Source organism: Rattus rattus, chromosome 4 (genome assembly GCF_011064425.1).
Source record: "Rattus rattus isolate New Zealand chromosome 4, Rrattus_CSIRO_v1, whole genome shotgun sequence".
NCBI lineage: Eukaryota > Metazoa > Chordata > Mammalia > Rodentia > Muridae > Rattus > Rattus rattus.
This window is the reverse complement of record NC_046157.1, coordinates 113,320,703-113,341,056: the sequence shown is the minus strand read 5'-3', so window position 1 is coordinate 113,341,056 and position 20,354 is coordinate 113,320,703. Positions and strand designations below refer to the sequence as shown.

Here is a 20,354-nt window from a genome sequence, read left to right as displayed (position 1 = left end):
ACAAACACTCATACTGAAGGGTTGTTTTCTTCTCTAGGAATGTGATTACCTTAGCTTTATCCTCCACATTGCCCCTCTCTTCTTGCCTGTGGTGGTGACTTTCATAATGGAGGAAAAAAAATGCCATTCAACTTGAGAAAAGGAAAGGCCTCGTCTCTTCGGCCAAGCTTTCCTGTCCTCCACCACTCTGTCCCTGAATCCTCACTCATAACTCCCATCTAGAGAGCTTTCGGCATCTCCGTAGATCCACACCTCTCCCCAGCAACAAGAAGTTACAAACTTCCAGCTTGGCGGAGGTCGGTTCCTCCCACCCTAGAAGGAGAAGTCTTAAGGATCCCCACCTCTCCCCTCCCCCATTCACGTGTAACCTTTATTAATACATCTCTGCTAAAACTGCTCAAGACATCAAAGCAGGCTATTTTTAATTTAAGCAGAAAATTAAAAAAAAATCCTCCTCAAACATGGGACAGGCAGTCACATTACCTCATCAAAGACCTTGGAGACAACATTCTTATTCAGGATGGGGACATAGGTGGAGCTGTGGGATACCATGGTCCCGGCCAAGGCGTCTGTGATGGTGAGTTTCTTGGCCACCAGGCCATGGATTTGGAGCCAGGTTTTGGAGGACATGTCCGAAGAGCTAAGAACACAGACTGTAGAGTTTAAAAACGTGCAACTTAGTCGCTCACCAACAAAAGCAGAGCAGACTGTCCTCCTTAGATCAGAGCACTCACGTGTGGTCACTAACTTGGTTCCCATTTCCACTGAGGCTTTCTGACAACTTGTCATCTAGATACTTGTTCATCAGCAGGATGCTCATTTCTGTGGAAGGAAGTGCAAGCTGTCTACTGGGGCTCGCATCAGGGGTCACTCCCATTTGCTGAGGGGGAGAGAGAATGGCAGCCCACTTCAGAGGCCATAGTGTAACCCACTTGGAGCAGGCTCTTGGGCAGAATGCATCTGCAGCTTCCACTGGAGCTGCAGACACGGGTGACACAGCCCTGCCTTAGCTGTCATGCAGAGAGCATCTCTCCATGCAAGAGTGCGCTCGTGGGTCCCTCTCCAGAGCCATGTTTAAAACGCTTAGCAAGACTACGATGTACCAGTGATCACTCAGCACTGGGCTCCCCAACAACTGTTAGGGGAGCAACTTGATCACCAGTTCCTATTCAGACACTTTGGTTTTCATGGTTCTTCCGCTTGGAATGGGAAACCAAGGGCTCTAAGATTCTGTTGAATTGTTACGTTCAAATGTTGAAATTAGTATGGTGAGTTTTAAATGTATATCCTTATATAAACTTGAATTTCCCCATTGAATTAGCAGCAGCTCAAAGGAAAGCAGTTCAGGTGTGAGTTGTCTAAATGCTTGGGAAAACATGCTATGGTGATCGCGTGCTAACGCTCACGAAGAGCAGACTGCATGCAGCAGGCTTAGGACACGAACCCGAGCAGAAGGCATGCAGTCAGATAAGGACAAGCTAGTTCCCAAACAGCAGGGCTGAAGCAAGCAAAGCCTGATTATTCTATGACAAGTTAGCACAGGTGGACATTTGTCACTCGAGTGCTTCCTGCTTCAGAGAGGACCGTGTACTGTCTTAGGGTTTAGTAACTAAGTATTCGGAATGTAGGGATCACACTATAGGAATCAACCTATCCCATTTCTTATTTTAAGAAGAATCATCTCATGACAAGCCACTGAGTGGACAAGTTATACCTTCCTCACTCTTAGCCTTAAAACACTGACAATTGGGACCAGAAAGAGGCTAACCGGGTGGCATCCCCTATAAATAGAAGGATAAAAGTTACCCTTTTATGAGGTGTGGGAATGTCCAGTTCAAAGCACAGAGTGGTAGTGGATATCACTACTGACACTATGGCCTAGTAAGCCAAGAGTGTGCCAAACAAGCAGATACACGTAGCGCAAATATAACCCTAAGAAAGCCCAGTGCACTAGGGGTAGGTTGACCTGATTTACAAGGGAGCCTCTGAGGGAGGAATCTGCAACATTTCAAGGGTGACCTTTTTTTTTTATTATTATTTTCTTAACTCCCTCAAACATATTTCACCCAGGTCTTCCAGGTGCAGAACGCTGGGCAAAAGCATGAATGGGGCTTCCCAGGTAGGAGCCCTCTCTTGCTTGCCTCTGTTGGTGAGAGCTGTGATGTCGCTCTTGGAGCTGGGGCTGTCTTTCTTCTCGCTGAAGCTCTTGAAGTTGAATAGGTGACTTCTGAGTAGGCTTGTTTTGGTCGATTCTGTTGACATCACAGAGAGAGGGTTATAGGAGTTGGGGATGGGAGGAGACTAATCAGCTAGAACTACTTTGTTAAGTTGATGTAATTTTACACTGGGGGTTAATAGCTCAGTCTAGAAAGTGCTTGCCATGCGAGCATGAAGGCCTGAGTTTGATTTGAAGGCAAAAAATCAGGTGTGATGGAGTGTGCTTGTAATCTCTTCACTGTGTGTGTGTATGTGTGTGTGTGTGTGTGTGTGTGTGTGTGTATGCGGCACTTCCCTGGGGATTGCTAATTCCCCAGTTTAGCCTGTTGGGAGAAAGGTCCAGGCCACTGAAAGACCCAGTTTCAAACAAAACAAAACAAAACAAAAAATAAGGAAAAACACACTAACTCCTCCATAAGTATACACCGTGTACACACAGACACACACACACACATGAATGCATGTACATGCACATACCCTATCCCCTCCATAAGTATACACACCATGTACTCACACATACACACACACATGAATGCATACACACACACACACATACCCTAACATACCCTATCTTTTCCATAAGTACACACACCATGCACACACACACATACATGCATGTGTATGCACACAAATATGCCACCCTATCTCATCCATACATAAGTACACATAGCATGCACACACATATACATATATACATATGCACACATGCTCATGCATGCATACACACACACCCTATCTTTTCCATAAGAACACATACTGTGTACACACACATACACACACACACACACACACACACACACACACACACATATAAAAAAGAATTTAACTGTACAAAATATATTACCTACCGAGGTGATAGATTATGGTCCTACCCTGAGACCATTAAGCAATATTTGAGATGTCATCATAGTTAGCTTTAACTGACAACTTGACATGGTCTAGAGTCACCTGGGAAGGGATCTCAACCGAAGGACTGCTCAGATCAGATTAGTCTGTGGGGGTGGTCTTGATTGTTAGTTGATGTAAGAGGGCCTTGCCCTACTGTGGGTAGCACCGTTCCTCACACAGGTGGGCCAGGGCTATATGAGAGGGCTAGTTAATCATGGGCCTGGTAAAGCCTCGGGCAGTTTTTCCACGGATTTGCTTCAAGTTCCTGTAAGAATTCCTGTCCTGTCTTCTTTCAGTGATGGACCATAAATTGAAATAAATCTAAGTTCCTTACAGTAACAGAAAGTGAACTTGAAAATATATACACGGCTGCTTCTGTATTTGAAGAAGGAAAAAACAAAACAAACAAACAAACAAACAAACAAAATGATCTACCCTATCACCAGACCAAAGAAAACTCAATGGACAGAAAAATATCTACCGAAATCCAGCGCCCATTTGTGATGAGAAATAAAAACTTTTCAGAAAGCTAAATGAAGCCCATTCAAAACTTGCTAAAGAATATAAACAAGTCTGCACAGCTGAAATCACATTTAACCGGGGAAAACCCTTTCTTCCTAATATTAAGAAAAACAAAATGGTGGCCACTCTTACCATTAGTCAAAATAATAGTAAGGATTCTAGCCACTGGGATGGGGTGAGAAGGTGGAATAAAGCCAGAGACAGGAAATGTGAGAGTGCCCATACCTTCATAGGTGCCTACACAGAAAACGCTCCACTCAGAAACCCACTCAATGCAGAACTCGTCATAATACAGATTTCAGCAGAGTAGCCAGTCACAGACCTAAGAAAAGCCAACCACTGCCTTTGTATGGGATATGAGAACTGCGAAAGGCCACTGTTAGACATAAGAGGACTCAGATAACGGGGAGAAATTCACGTTTGTGAGCCGGGTCATCTGCCAAGTGGAATCACACTTGGTGCAATTACTAGGAAAATCCCAGAGAGTTTTATAATCGAAATGCAGTCTAAAGCTCACACAAAAGCATCAAGTCGTAGAGTAACTAAAATACTCCTTAGAATAAACACAGCAGCAAACTCACTGTCTGTGACATTGACATCCATCCATCAGGACCACAGAGCATTGACAAAGGGAAAAGAAGTGGATCAATGGAGCAGTGGTGGCCCGAGGCTTGGGGGAGTGATCAACCTACAGGTGATTTGACTTAATGCCCACTCCCGGAAATGGGACCTACACCCAGCACTGCTTGGGGGACCAACAACCAAGACTCGAATAAATAGTCCGGGGATCTACGACAAGACCGAATGATTCTGGTCTCAAAAGGGAGAAGAAATGTGGTGAATAAGTTACTCCTAATGATATTCTGCTGTACTCGTGGATCAGTGCCTTCTTCAGCTGTCAAAGAAGCCGCCTCCTGCAACCGATGAGAATAAACACGGAGAGCCACAGTCAGAGGTTATGCAGAGAGTGAGAGACCTTGGGACACTCCGCTGTAAATGGGAGATCTCCATCAAATCCCTCTCCTCGGAGATCAGGGAACCCTTCAGAAGAGGCGATGGAGAGTGTGTAACAGCCAGAGGGGTGAAGGACCCCGAGAAGGCAAGTCCCTCGGCATCACATGAGCAGAGTTCGTATGAACTCGCAGGGGCTGGAGCAGCAGGCACGGGGCCTGCTCGGCTCTGCACCAGCGCCTCTGCCTGGACCTTACAGCTTCCAGTCTAGTGTTTTTATGGCCTCCTACATGTGCGCGGTGGGTCTGATTCTTGTGCCTTTTCTTGGGCTCCTTTCCTTCCGTTGGCTCAGTTTGTCTTGTCCGACTTTGATGTGATGGGTTTGTTGTTGTTGTTGTTGTTTTATCTTATTATATTTTATTTTCTTATTTTTTGAATGAATGAATGAGAACCTAACCCTAAAGTAAAGGTTAACAACTAAACCGTCTCTTATACCTGCTGGGAGAGGGGAAATCAGAGCGACGCTGGGCATATCCACCTTTCCAGGGCAGGCCTCGTGTTCAGGAGTAGATGACCAACATATAATGGACTCCACAGGATTTTTTTTTTTATTAAGAAGGAACTCAAAGTTGGGTGAGTAAAGAGAGGGAGAGGATCTAGAAGGACTTGGGGACAGGGGAGAATATGAACAAAATATATTTAAATTCAAAATAACGTAGAGAGAATATTTATGTCTGTTTGGATGGCGCACCTGCCAATAAAAAGACTGATGGCCTATGGCTTAGGCATAAAATAGGAGGTGGGACATCTGGGAGGCAGAAAGAATCCTGGGAGAGAGCCAGGCATGGGAAGATCTGCCCAGGAAGATGTGAGGGGATGGACACATTGTACCTGAGCACAGGTAGCCAAACATGTGGCAGAATGGAGGTTAAAATAAATAGGTTATCTTAAGTTACAATCCTACTCAGACAAGAGCCTAGCTATATGGCCAAGGTATTTGTAAATATATTTTGAGTCTGAGTCTTATTTCTGGGAGCACGGGACTGGGAAGAAGAACCCATTTTAATTAATAGAAATATAATTTTATTTTAAATAATAAAATATAATAATAATAGTAATAAAAAGCAAATCGTACTATAGCAATAACTATAGCCCCAAATGAAAGGGAGAAAGAGGAAGGAAGAGAAAGAGAAAGAAGAAAGAGAGCGGAGGGAAGGAATATATTTTGATCCGAATCTCAAACCTTACACAAAATGGAGCACAGAGAAGAAAAACCATGCGATTTCTAAGAAAGAAACAATCTTCAAGACATAAAGCTAGAATTTATATTAGACACCAAAGTAAGGATCCAAGAAAGGAAAGCCTGACCCATTACGGTCTTCTGTTGCCGAAGGACTCTACTGTAGAGGGAAGACGCAAACAGAGAGAGAAGGTTCCAGATGACCGATCTGAGGCCTCATGTCTAAAACATATGAGGAACTCTTAAAACTCACCAGAGACGCTCAAAGCATTTTGAAAATTCGCCCTACAAACGCATCGACATTCCACCAGAGGTGGACAGCGACTGGCAAAAAACAGTCGCTAATGGCGAAATGCATGCGGATGGCCGACACCATTAGCAACTACGGAAACGTGAATTAAAATCGCTGTGAGCTATCATACGACCATCAGGGGGATGAAGACCTTAAAGACAGTGGTAAGATATGCTGTTGAAGATGTAGAGTAACTTGTCACTTGCTCAAACAAAACGGCACGATTGCTTTGGCAAAACTGATAATTTCCTTCACAGTGAAAGGTTGGATCAACATGAAGCGTGGCATCTCTACTCTTGGCTATTTACCCTCATTTAACGAAAGCTAAGAGGCCCATCGAATTTGTACTTGAATGCTCATAATGTGCTTTATTTATAATAGGCTTAGATGCAGCTTGGATTGATCAACAGATCATTTATCTGTTAATTTATCTGTTAAGAAGCCAACTGTGGTACTTATATCACCTGGAATACTACTCACCAATAAAAAAGGAATGAACTGTTGACACCTGTAAAATCTTGTATAGATTTACAGAAAATTATGCTGAGTGAGAAAACAGTCAATTTCAAAAGGTGATATATATATATATATATTATATATTATGTATGTGTATATATATTCCATTCAGAAAATATTTTTGAACTGTGACATTTTAGGGGAACATAGTGATTCCCAAAGGCCAGGGGAAGGTATGTAAGGTGTGGGGTGTGGCTGTAAATGGGCAACCTATAGGACTCTCATGGCCATGGAATTACCCTGCTTCCTGAGTATAGGGTTAACAGTATGCGCCTGCACACTTGATAAAAAACACAGTCAGACAAGAAAAGCTTGGGCAAATCTGAAGAAAAATGTTGGATTTTTACCAGTGTCAATATCCTGTTCATGGTGTTGTGATATCATTCTGTGAGATATTACCATGGTGGACTGTGATGGGGGGGGGCACTACAGGGTAAGGCTATGCATGACATCGTGCCAATTGTCTTAATTAAAACTGCATTGAAAAGTCATGCACAGGAGGCTGCGGGTAGCTCAGAGGTGGTGGGCCTGCTGGGAATGATCAAGGCACCCAAATGAGCAAACACAATGCCTAAATCGGGGTTTTAAAAGAAATCGGGGGGGGGGGGTTGGTTTTAGTCCCTCTCACTGGAGGAAAACCAGGCATGAGTCACACCATCCTGTGCCCAGATACCTGCATGGAGGATTTTCTTTTTCTGTGTTTTTTCCTCTGAAACCTTCCACGATCCTGTAGACACGTTTGAGGGTGACAAAGTCATTGAGTCAGCGTCGGATTGAGAGTTTGCACATTTTTCTGGAGTTGAAGCCATGGATGAGATTTCCTTTTGATGCCTGTTTGATTCAGATTTTTTTTTAAGTAGACCAATAAAAAAGGAGGGTAAAAGGAGAAGTCCATTAAGAAGGAAGAGAAGCCCATTAAGACATTCACACTGAACACTACAGACTTAAAGAAGTGTCCTCTCAGGAGGAGCCCCCTCTAACCAAGAGCCTCAGCTAACGGGAAGGCCGAAAATACTCAGGCTTCCTATTATCAAATTAAACGTTAAGAAGCCTGGGTCAGGGACGTAGGAGTGTGGTCAGGTCCAGCCTGAGCCGGGCGGTGTGGCTCCCGTGACAGCTCTGTTCCTTCCAGACGTGTGACCTCAAGTCACACAGTCTGCTCTCAGCGTCCTCAGTCCGTCAAGCGCTGACTACCCAGGGCTGCTGTGGGCATGAATGGGAGGAAGCACTGGTTGTGAACGGGCAAGCATTATGGAAACCCAGTTCTCCAATCCCAGTGTCATTCAGCAAGCTCTTGTAAAGGTGGAGACTTCCCACACCTGCAAAGATGGCAGGCAACGGTTCTGGAGAATCTCTGAGACCGGGAGGGATCCAAAAATGCTCTTCCCAGGCGTTTCTGTCTCTGGACTTTGAAAACAGCAGCCATGGGATAGCTGTGTGGTCCTGCCCTGTGTTCCGACCTTTGTGTGACTATATCTACACTGAGCATCTCAAGGCAGAAAGGACCGGAAGTCGTGTACCCACTTCTCCTGACGCATAGTTTGCCTCAGTTAAAGAAAAAAAGATTTTGGCTGTTACATTCTTATTATATATTTGTTTATTTATTTAAACCTAATGGGAAACTTCATATCAATAGTCTGTTGTGAATAGCCAGGTGGGAGAAATCACTTTCCTAATGTCATTAAGGAAAAAGGAAGCTGAGAAGTCCGGCACCTGCAGACTGGGGCACCTGCTTTCTGCTCTTTCTACCATGGGTTCCTACACCCGGCTGCCTATCACCATCTTACAGATGGGAACATGGTGCAACCTCGGGATTGAGTAACTTGTCCAGAGTGTAACAGTTGCAGTAGTAAACATTTCTGACTCCAGCTCTCTGTCCTCCCAGTCCTTGATACAGAAAACCCAGAGGAGCAGAGCATGCGCTGTTCAGACAACAGACAACTGACCAAGTCCGAGGACGTTAATGGCTGCCCATTTGGCTAAGAGTTTGTTGTTAACAGTTTCTGTAAAAGGAAGGCAGCTAGGGTGTTGGGTAGAAGACTAGAGAAGCTGGTTTATACTCAAGGAATGTTTGCTTACTTGGTTTTCAGCTTATGTGTGGCATTTAGAAGAGCATTTATGTTTCCCAAATTCCCCCAAAGAGAAACACTACAAAAGTCTCCTTCTAAGACAACCCACTATGGGACAGGCCTCTCTTCTCCGAATTTGGTATCTGTGTTAATGCATAATTTGTTAGTAGGAAGACTGTGTTTAGATGAATAAAAGGCTCTGGATAATAAATGTATTTTCATCTTTCCAGCTCTCTCCCTTTTAGATATCTTCCTGGCAGACCATGCATGAGTGAGTGTCTGTGCACACAACCTTAAGTCACTTTAATGAGATTTACAGAGAGTTGGTCAGTTGTGATTTGGTTGGAACCGTGAATGAGAATCATGATCTATATGGGCTAGAGGAAGAGAGATCCATCCCAAACCTGTCACCACAGCCCTGAGAAGGAAACAGATCCCGGGTCATAGGATGGTGTAAGAGGAAGTTAAGGTGCCTGTCAATGTTACATAAGCCTTTGACCCCTGGGCTAAGTCTCCACCTCAGGCTCCCCTCCCTGCCCTCGCACTGCTCATCAAGGGTGAGGGTGGAGGCTGCTTTCTATAATAGATGGAATATACCAAGTGCATATGTGGCTACCTCTAGCCACCGTTACTGGACCATCCTCTCTCTGTAAGAAATCCCAACGTGACCAGACTACATGCTTCTCTCACGAGATCGCCCAAGGCCCTTCAGAAACGGGAGAGCAAGATGGGGGAGAAGGGAGTGGGAGGGAGCAGGAAGGGGGTGTGGTGGGGGTGGAAGCAGGGGAGAGTTGGGGGGAGGACCCAGCCGAGGTGGCAGGCAGTTTGACAGCTCACTTGCTATCCGTGTCCTTGTCTGTGTTGTACCACCAGTCGATGACTAAGGACTCGGTGTAAAGCTCCTGTACCTTCTCCAGGTTGCTGTAACCCCGCTGCACTTCCTGAAGTAAAAGGTTCACGTCTTCATCCTGTAGAAATGAGAAGCGTTTGTGTCACTGGCTCCCGTGAGGGCACAGATAACCTTGGACAGAAGGCTTACTGCAGCAGGCGGTGAAGCTCAGCGGTTAAAAGCACTTAGCCACTCTTCCAGAGGTCCCGAGTTCAGTTCCCAGCAACCACATGGTGGCTCACGATCATCTGTAGTGAGATCTGACGCCCTCTTATGGCCTGCAGGCATACATGCAAGGAGAACTCTGTATACACGATAAATAAATCTAAAAGAAAAAAATATCTCCGGATTCTTTCACTATCCCACATCCAACCAGCTGTATGGTTTATTATTCACACATAAGAAAGGGAATTTACGTAGTCATAATCGTGATGTCATCATGACAAAAGCCTCCCCAACCCCCGCCCTGATTTGTAACTCTGGCCTCCTTCCTATAACCCCTCTCCCTAATTACCAAGCTACTACTCAGCACGTCCTGTCCCTACAGATTAGTTTGAATTTTCTACAAGTGGAATAATAGAATGAACGCCTGAATCCTCCGGGGCTCCCTTCGCTCATGATTATTTTGAAATTCATTCATATTATTGGGCGAATCCGCCGTTCATTCATTTTGTTAGGTGATGTTCTACCGTATAATAAATATAAAAATGTATCCATTCACTTGCAGCTGAGATGCGTCCAGGCTTGGGCTGATACAGAGAACACTATGAATGTGTGTGTGTGTGTGCGTGTGTGTGTGTGTATGTGCGTGTGTGTGTCCAGCTATTTTCGGCAAACAGGCGCCTAGATCATGTGTATGGTGACCTCTCTGTGAAGAGCTACCAAGCTGTTTCCTGAAATGGTTGTTCAGTCTATAATCCCACCAGGCAGGCAGATCCCCAGAGCATCCACATCCTTGTAAATACACAGCACAGATGGTGGCTGACGCCTAACGCCTGCACGAAGGTGTCTCCTTGTGGTTTTAATGTGGATTTCTTGCCGCTAATCATAATGAGCATCCTTTCGTGCGTGTTGTTTACAAAGCACGTGTTCTTTTGTGAATGCCTTATTTTTCCCTAAAACGGGGTCTTGCTATCTATCCCAGGTCAGTCTTGAACTCGTGGTCTTTCTGGCTCTGCATCTTCTCGGGTGGGATTTTGATAACATGTCTGCTTAAAGCGTTTGCCCATATTTTGGGTTTCCCCATTGCTGGGTTTTGAGGATGTTTTAATATTCGAGGTACAAGTCATTTAGTAGACACGGAATCTGAAAACATTACCCTCCGACTCTACAGGATTTCTCTTCAGTATTGTGTCAGTCTTTCTGGCAAAGAGGCTTTGAATATTGATTTATTCCAAATGACCAATGTATTAGTCTATGGGTTATAATTTTTATAACCTACCAAAAAACGTATATATTTTCTTTTTTAAAAAATATTTATTTTATGTGCATAAGTACTCTGTCTCCATGCATACCAGAAGAGGGCATCGGATCCCATTACAGATGGTTGTGAGCCACCATGTGGTTGCTGGGAATTGAACTCAGGACCTCTGGAAGCGGTCAGTGCTCTTAACCGCTGAGCCATCTCTCCAGTCCCATATATGTTTTTTTCAGGTAGGCATTATGGCATGAGTCTGCAACCTCAGCCCCTGGGAGGCCAAGGTAAGAGAACCAACAGTTTGGGGCCAGCCTGAGCTACATAGGGAGATCCTGTCTTCCAACTTATTCTTCAGAAAAGGTATTTTGGTAGTTGTAAATCCTTTGCCTTTCCATAAGAACAGTTTGCTGGTGGGCATGTATGTGTGCGCATGCGTATATGTGTCTCTGTGTGTATGTGTGTGCATGTGCATGACCTTGTATGTACATTGTGTGTTTGCATGTGTATGTGTGTGTGCATGTGATGCTTGTGAATGTGTACGTGCAGGCACACAGAGTTCAGAGTGGGGCATTGATATGGGGTATCTTCTACCCATTCTTCCTTCTGCCTCACACATGGGCTCTCAGTGAATCGGAGACTTCGAATCTCAGTTATGCTGATGGCAGGCAGCAAATGCTCTGGGCCTACATGTCTCTGTCCCATAATGCTGGAGTCTCAGGCACCCGTGGCCGTGCCTAACTTTTTACGTGGGTGAACTCAGGTCCTCGTGGTTGCAGAACATGGACTCTGACCCACTGCCCCATCACCCAAGCCCCATCTTGCTGGGATTTTGACTGGGATTGAATGGAGTCGACAGATCCGCTGGAAGGGGGTGCACAGCTTGACACTGCTAAGCCCTCTAGCACACTTAGAACACACCTCTCAGCTGGGCTACACCCGGGTCCGTGTGAAGGCCTTTCACGTATTCTGATAGGTGCATCCCTATGCAGATATTATTACTACTATTGTCATCATTATTACCATTGTCGTCATTATTACTATTGTCATCATTACTATTGTTGTCATTATTATTATTGTCATCACTATTGTCATCATTATTAATATTGTCATTATTACTATTGTCGTCACTGTTACTGTCATCATTATTACTATTACAATTGTCATTGTTATTACTATTGTCATTATTACTATTGTCATCGTTATTACTATTGTCATCACGATTACTATTGTCATCATTATTACTATTGTCATTATTACTATTGTCATCGTTATTACTATTGTCATTATTACTATTGTCATCGTTATTACTATTGTCATTATTACTATTGTCATTATTACTATTGTCATCATTACTATTGTCATCATTATTACTATTGTCATTATTACTATTGTCATCACGATTACTATTGTCATCATTATTACTATTACTATTGTCATCATTATTACTATTGTCATCGTTATTACTGTTGTCATCATTATTACTATATTGTCGTCATTATTACTATATTGTCGTCATTATTACTATATTGTCGTCACTGTTACTATTGTCGTCACTATTACTATTGTCATCACGATTACTATTGTCATCATTATTACTATTACTATCATCATTGTTATTACTATTATTGTTATTTCTGCTGTTATTTTCAGTGAGGTCCATTTCAATGTGTATTCTGTGCTAGTAAGGAGAAACAAAGTTGGGTTTTGTAGATTTACCTTTATGACTTTATAACGTGCCTAAAGTAAACGACTGGGTCCAGTGGCCCCCTTGAATATTCAGTGAGATTTTCTGCCTGGATGACGATGCTGAGTGAAAATAATGGTAGCTTCCCTTCCTTTAGTTCCTTATGCTCTGATGCTTTGACTGGGACCTTGGGAAGAGGGACCAGAGCGGCCATGGCAGCATCCTTGCAGACTGCCTGATATTTGAGGAATTTGATTATTACAGAAATGTGTATTGAAGCTGGTAAAAAGGTTTTCATGTATAAACTGAGATGGTTGTTTTTTCAAAAGACTTGATTTTATACATACGAATGTTTTACCAGTGTGTGTATCCGTGTACGGTATGATGCCAGAAGAGTGTGCATGCGTGATCCCCTGAAACTGGAGTTAGCTGGTTGTCAGCTGCCGTGAGAGTGGGAACTGAACTTGGTGTCTCTGGAAGAGGAGCAAGCACTCTTAATCACTGAGCCCCTCTCCAGTCTTACCTTTTGTCTCGTCTGTGGTAAGCGGAGGCAGTTAACCTTGTGACCCAGTAGATGGCCCCATACACATTCACACAGGGTCAGTATGGATTGGGCTCCGGAAGCTAATGATTGTAGGAAGTCATCAGGGAGATAGATGGGTTGGTGGGACCTGGGAGGGCTCAAAGGAAATAGTGGAGGGTGTGTGCATGCGTGAAATCTTCAAAAAAATAAATACAAATGACAGTATTGGACAGGAAAGGGCTCAGCAGTTGAGAGCATTGGCTGCTTTGCCAAAGGGACAAACCTCTGTGATACAGTTCCAGGGGATCCAGTGCCCTCTTCTGTCCTCTGAGGGTACCAGGCATGCATGTGGTCCACAGACACACATGCAGGCAAAATGTTCATACACATAAAACCAAACAAAAAATATTAAAAATAAGTGTACTGGTGTGGTGTCATGTGCTGGTTTTTAAGTGTTAAGCTAGCATTGCATCTCCACACTAAAATCCAACATGGTCAGGGTGTGTTAGCTGTTTCATGTACTGGCTTTTGTTTGTTAAGTTTTGTTTTCAACTTTTGAATACTTGTAGCTGAGGAATATCAGCCCTCTTAGATGGGAAAGTACTCCTTCCTCTGAGTTTTAGAAGAACCTATCCACAAAGATCATCTTCCTTTCCATTTCAGAGGGTCAAACCCAGATCCTTACGTGTGAATTGGTATCTCTTCTCGTTACGATTCAGCAGTGAAGTCATGTGGGGCTGGGGTGATCTCTGGGGAAACCATTTAACCATGAACTCGATTCCTTTGATAGATGTAGGCATCCCTATGCTTTGTACGAATCCAAGCTTTTATTCTCTGAAAGGCGTGCCCACTAGACCAAGGACCAGGTCATATAGTAATTAAATATTTGGCTTTTATGGAAACTGCCAGACTGCTTTCTGACTGTATTTATCCTCCAGCCAACAGTGTGTTTGTGACCCTGTTTCTTCTCAACCCACCAGCATGTCTGACAGACATGGAGTGGCAGTACTATAGTTTAGTTAGTGTTCCTCAGAGGCTGGTGGGATCTGGCCTTCCGGCATGTGCTGGTGGGATCCGGTCTCCCAGCATGACCTAGTGGGATCCGGCCTCCTGGCTTGCTCTTTGCTAGCACATCTGTCTGGCCTCTTCAGTGGAATGTCTACATGTGTTTCACAGGTTTTCTAAGATGGACACTTTTTGGTTTTATGGCCCTTGGGTTTGAACCCTGGGATATTATACACACCAGGTGAGGACTCTACCACCTACCAAATATCCCCAGGCGCCCTTTACGTTTAGGACAGGGTCTCGTTAAAGTCCCCAGGCCGCCTATTCTAGTTTGCTTTCTGTTGTAGGGATAATATATTAGAAAGCATATGATATAAGCCATAGTTTATTTCATCGTATTTCATCTTCATTACTGTCTGTCGTTGAGAGGAGTCAGGGCAGAAACTCAACAGGAACCTGGAGGCAGGAACTGAAGCAGGGGTCATGGAGGAGCGCTGCTTATTGGTTTGCTGTCCTCTACCTCCCAGACCACCCACTCAGGGATGGCACTGCCCACACTGAGCTCTGCCCCCCCACGCCAATCATTAATCAGGAAAATGCTCGAAGACATGCCCGCAGGCCGATCTGATAGAGGCAACCCCTCAATTAAGGTCTCTTCTTCCCGGATGACTCTGGATGGTGTTGGGTTGGCATAAAAAACCAGCCAGGATATCGGCCTTGGATCAAACACAACCCAGGCAAATCTGGAACCTCTGGTCCCCTTGATTCAGCCTCTGAGTAGCTGTGATCACAGGCCTGGGCCAAAGGCCTAGCTACTTCCTAGAACTCTTCTAGCTTACAGTTTTATATTGGAGCCCGTGATTTACCTTGCGAGTGCATGCTCTGTGTGTGCGTGAAGATCAGCACCTAGGCTGGGGCTCATCGTTTTGCCTGTGGATGGGCCGTTGTCCCAACTATTTGTTGAAAAGGTGATCTTTCCCTCTGAATTGCTTTGAACCTCTGTCTAAAAGCTGGCAGGGGTGCTGTGCATGGGTTCTTCCTGCAACTGTTCCACAGTGTATGCAGCCCTTCCCCCACCAAGGCCATGCTGTCTTTATTAGCACAGCTACACACACACACACACACACACACACACACACACATATACACATACATACATATACACTCAAGTACATACACATTAACATACACAATTCATATTCACACACACATGCACATTCACACACACTCAAATACACAGTCACACACACTGACATACACACATTCCTACAAACATGCATACACATTCCCATACATGCACATATACACTCACACATATATATACTCACACACATGCACACATATCTACACATATACACTCACAAACTCAAATACATATACACACTAACATACACACTCACATTCCCACACACATGCACACACAGTCCCACACTCAGACACATATACACTCACATATAGTTGCACACACAGTACACATATACTCACACATATACACATAAAGCCACATATATACTCACACACACTTACACACACACACACACACACACACACACACCTTAACATCAGTTACAGTGCTTTCCCCCTTTCATTATGGATAGCCATTTTCCTGCTATTCTGCAGCCCTGGTAACATTTGATCAGATGCCAGGCTGAAGATGTTTTTGTTTCCCTATTGTTATTTGGGGGAATTTGTTCTACGATGTGTGCACTGAAGTTACTTTTGTCCTTTCTTGCCTGGTCTTAAAGATTTCTACTCCAAAAGCATGACCCCTCAGTGCAGTCCACAAAATATCCAAAGAGGCAGTGGCTGTTCTTTTGAATGACCCAAACAAGGATGAGGTTTCCCATCCCCCAGCCTTGGGAGATCTCGGAGCACAGTCCCCTGTGATTCTTTTGTCTAAGTCAGGTCTAGGAGGGTAGTCTCAGCTCAGTCCCAGAGTTGTTCAGGTCTCTGGTCTGTCCTGATAAACCCTGATCCAGTTGAAAGTCTCTTCTTGGGTGTACAAGAAGAGAAATGAACAGCAAGCTTAGCTTCCTGTAGAAGATGGCCTTCTACACACATTCACAGTGGGGTGACCCACAGATGTTGCATTTTCTGCCTGTGAAAGTGTGTCCTTGTGTTTTCAATTGTTATTTGAAGCCTGGTAATGGGAATATGTAATATTCACTTCCTCACCAGCCTTTAAAAGAAAGCCAAGCTGCCCTAGGGGAAGGTGACCTTCCCCAGCCTACCAGCTGAGTAAGGAACGTTTTATCCCAATAAAGAGCTGAGGGCTGGAGCTGGGACCGGAAGTGCTGCAGAACTTCCAGGCAGGCAGAGATGCAGAGAGAAGCGGGAGGAGACCGAAAGGAGGTACAGCAGAGCTGGAGTCTGGCTATGAGAACCACGTGGAGAGACAGGAAAGATGGAGAATTTGGGCTATTGGACACTAGCTGAGAGACTGAACCAGAAAACACAAAACAAAACAAAACAAAACAAAACAAAACAAACAAACAAACAAAATGACAGCTTTAAACTATATAGATGTCTCCATGTCTTACCTGAACCTCAAGCGGGATTCTTAAAAGCCCGGCAAACATTGAGTACACATCCTTAGGTCAGTACCGCAGGATTAGGGAAGAGTTTCCATTACCCCCCCCCCATCAGTGTGAATGGCTTTATCAGATGGTTACATAGTTGCATTCCCTGAGAAGTTAAGAGGGAGCAACTTAGTATCTGCAATTTCTTGACGGTTTCCCACACAGGTGTTTATGCAGCAGGAGTTAAAAGCCTTTCTATGTGAGGTCTGGAGAAATGGCCCAGTGGTTAAGAGCGCTGGCTGCTCTTGCAAAGGACCCAGGTTCTATTCTTAGCAGCCTATGGTGCTAACCATCGTAACTCCAGGGCATTTGAAGCCTTCTTCTGGCCTCCATAGGCACCAGGCATGCACGTAGCACACAGACATACATGGAGGCAAACACAAAAGCAGTAACAGAAGAGGAGGAAGAGGGAAAAAACAAAATTTACTCAGATCCTTGGGCCACTGTAGCTATAAGAGTTCTTGGCTTGTCCCTGCGACCTTGATCGAAGCTCACATTGTCACAAGTCTTGAGACCCTCAGGCCACATTCGGACCAACACAGGAGGGGCATCATTACTGTACCAACTGCGTGGCTTAGTTTTGTGTATGGCTGCAGTTCTCCCAGCTCAGGAGCTGATCTTTGAGACTTGTGATATTTGAATGAGTGAATGAGTGAATGAATGAATGAATGAATGAATGAATGAATGAAAGAACCATTTGCTCAGTGTACCCACCTGAATATCCTGAATGGAATCCTTGCAGCCAAAGTTATAAGCACGGAACTCGCCTCCAGTCAAAGCAGCGAGCTGCTTCAAGAACTCATTAGCAACCTCGTCGTCGTAACTGAAGGAGATGGCATAAATGGGGATGTTCTGAAAGAGTTTGACGTGGTCCATCACCATTTCTGGTGGCTGAAAAGGTAAAGGGGGGTGGGGAGGGAGGATGGGAAAGAGGAAAAGAGAAAGACAAATGGTATAGTATAAAAATTCTTAGTATTTTCCACAGTTGGTCAAATTCTGAGATAGGAGTTGCTCACACAGTAAGTGACTTTTTGTCAGTGTGTTGAGTTCAAATCAATAGGCAAACTGCTACCAAGGAGCATGGAGTCTCAAAGGCCATGGTCTTGTAGTGAAGTCCCACATTACGGTGGGAAAAAGGTTTGTCAAAGCAGAATCACCTCAACTTTAAATGCACCTCAGTGTAGAGACCATGCTAGTTGGGCTGGTATCTGGGCTAGGGTGGAGACCCATAGGAAGGTCATCCTGGCCACAGGGGTCCCACATCGTGGGTGCCTGGCTTCCCAATTTGCCTTCCAAACGGCTTTATGAAAAGAATAATTTCAGCTTTTGCCATGTTGTAGGCAATTTGCTTCTGAGAGATAGAGGGAGAAGTTAACGGTTCTTCCAAGCATTGGGTATTTCCTTTAGGGCCTGTGTGATACTTTGAATGAAAATGGCCTCTCAAGGCTCATAGGGAGTGGCACTGTTTGAAAGGATCCCAGAGAATACCATGCGGTCTCATTGGTAGAAGCATGTCACTTGGGGGTGGGCTTGAGGTTTCAGACACTCAAGCCATGCCCAGTGTCGCTCTCCCTGATGCCTGAGGAAGTGGATGTAATACTCCAAGCTATCTCTCCAGTACTATGTCTGCCTGTGTGCCACCGTGCTCCACGCTATGACGATGATGGACTAAACCTTATAAAAGATTGAACTAAATACTTTGTTTTATAAAAGTTGCTGTGATCATGGTGTCTCTTTTATAGCAACAGAACACTGGCTAAGAGAGCCTAAATTCCTGGCTACTCCTCAGAACCATCAGTTCAGCCTTTCAAGCATCTCCAGAGGTAGTTTGGGAAGGAACGATGGTGGCCTATCCATTCCTCGAGTCCTTTTTAACGTAAAGACACTGGTTTCCTTTTCATGACATTGATATCAGCTTTAAAAAGACAGAGGACAAAAATCATCAATGATAACACAGTACAATTTAAATTTGCCTTTCACAGTTAGGAGTGGCCAAACACCCAGTTTTGACTAATGAGACTTAGACCTAGAAAATCTCAGAAGCAATTTCCTTTCTCAATTAAAAAAAAAAAAGGGGGGTGGGGAAAAAAAAAAGGCAAAAGAGTCTAATGTCCTTCTCCATTCTTGCAAAATGGATCTTTTTTCCCCTGGAGCAGTAGCAGCCATGCTGTGACCATGAGGAAGGGAAACACATTGAAGACAAGAGGAAGCCCACCTTTGGGACACATGGTTACATAACCAGAACAGTCATGGCTGGATTTCCTACTCCTGCAAATGTGGCTCTTTATCACCCAGCATTTCCTCTGTTCCGCCTCTCCCCAGCTAGCCCCTCCAAGTGACAACATACCTAACCTTAAAGGTGGAAAAACTGGTCTGAACGGTTAGGTTTGCCAGCATCACCAAGCTCTCTGGTGGTGACACGGGGTACATGCACACTTCAGTCCTCTGGTGGTGACACGGGGTACGTGCACACTTCAGTCCTAGAGACGCACCGGTGCTTTGCTCCCTGGTGTGTGGAGAAGATTGCCCCTCAGTGAGGGTCAAGTCATAATACCATTCTTGACCTTCCAGGGAGGACTTCCTCTGCCATCTTCTTCTCCAATAACAGCCCAACCAGTGCCTTCCGAAACTGTCACCAACTGTCCCAGGGCCTCCCCTGTGTTCTCAATGTGAGGAGTTCCCCTTTGATCATCCAGCTTGCTGGTTCCTTCCGACAGTTCCATCCCTTTAACCTTGCCTCGTCTGATATTCCTGAAGCTCTGGGGAAAGGGTCGTGAATGAGAGGGACTCTGCTCACAGCTGGCTGGCCTTCCCTGGGGGGCTGCTGTTTAAATGGTCCCGAGAGACTGAGCTTGTGGGTGCCGTCACCCAAACGTATCCTCGGTCTTACTAACTCGAGTCTGCACCGGACTATCAGCCGGTTCGCTAGCCATACAATGATTGGATGTAGTTGACAAGATGACCCTGCTTCTCTTGTCAATTCTGAGGTCTAAGAGAAGCACTCCACACCTGCCTGTTCCAGCTCTGCTCCCCTCTCTGAACACTGACTAGATGTTAAGCTCTAAGCACTTGGTCTTCCCCTGATGTCCATCCATCCACAACCTTTGGAGGCAGGCGTGTAGCATTCCTTTCTTCCTAGGAACATTCAACCTTTGCTCTTCAATACTACAAACCAGACAAGAGCCAAACAACATTCTGCCAGTCCAATGGATGGTGTCAGCCCAGCAAGGAACTGTTCTTCTCATGGCTGAGATATTTGGGATAGGAGGGGAATGACAGTGCTCTCGCCCCAACTGCACGCTGGGACACACTGTCTATGGCATCATACATTTATTTGCTTGTTGGCTGTCTCTCCACTAAAAGCTTCTCTGAAAGCCAGCACTACAGAGTTCAGTGATGGAAATATCATTTATTCCCTCAGAACAACCCTATGAGGGAGGAGGACAACTAGCCTTAAGCTACAGATGAGGAAACTCTAGTTAAAGGGCATTCACCCAAGGATACTCTGACAGACAGGATTGGGTCAGTCTCTAAGCCAGGTTTCTATCTCTAAGTTATTCCT

The 20,354-nt window shown here is 44.8% G+C and overlaps 1 protein-coding gene across 1 annotated transcript in view; it reads right to left on the bottom strand.

The window, feature by feature from the left end:
* Positions 1-20,354, bottom strand: part of Vwa3b (von Willebrand factor A domain containing 3B) — a 162,773-nt gene that overhangs the window by 48,397 nt on the left and 94,022 nt on the right. Inside the window, 6 exon segments of the mRNA XM_032899725.1 lie at positions 484-640; positions 735-822; positions 2,142-2,252; positions 7,300-7,457; positions 9,533-9,663; positions 17,507-17,683. Of these exon segments, the coding sequence (XP_032755616.1) occupies positions 484-640; positions 735-822; positions 2,142-2,252; positions 7,300-7,457; positions 9,533-9,663; positions 17,507-17,683 (822 nt within the window).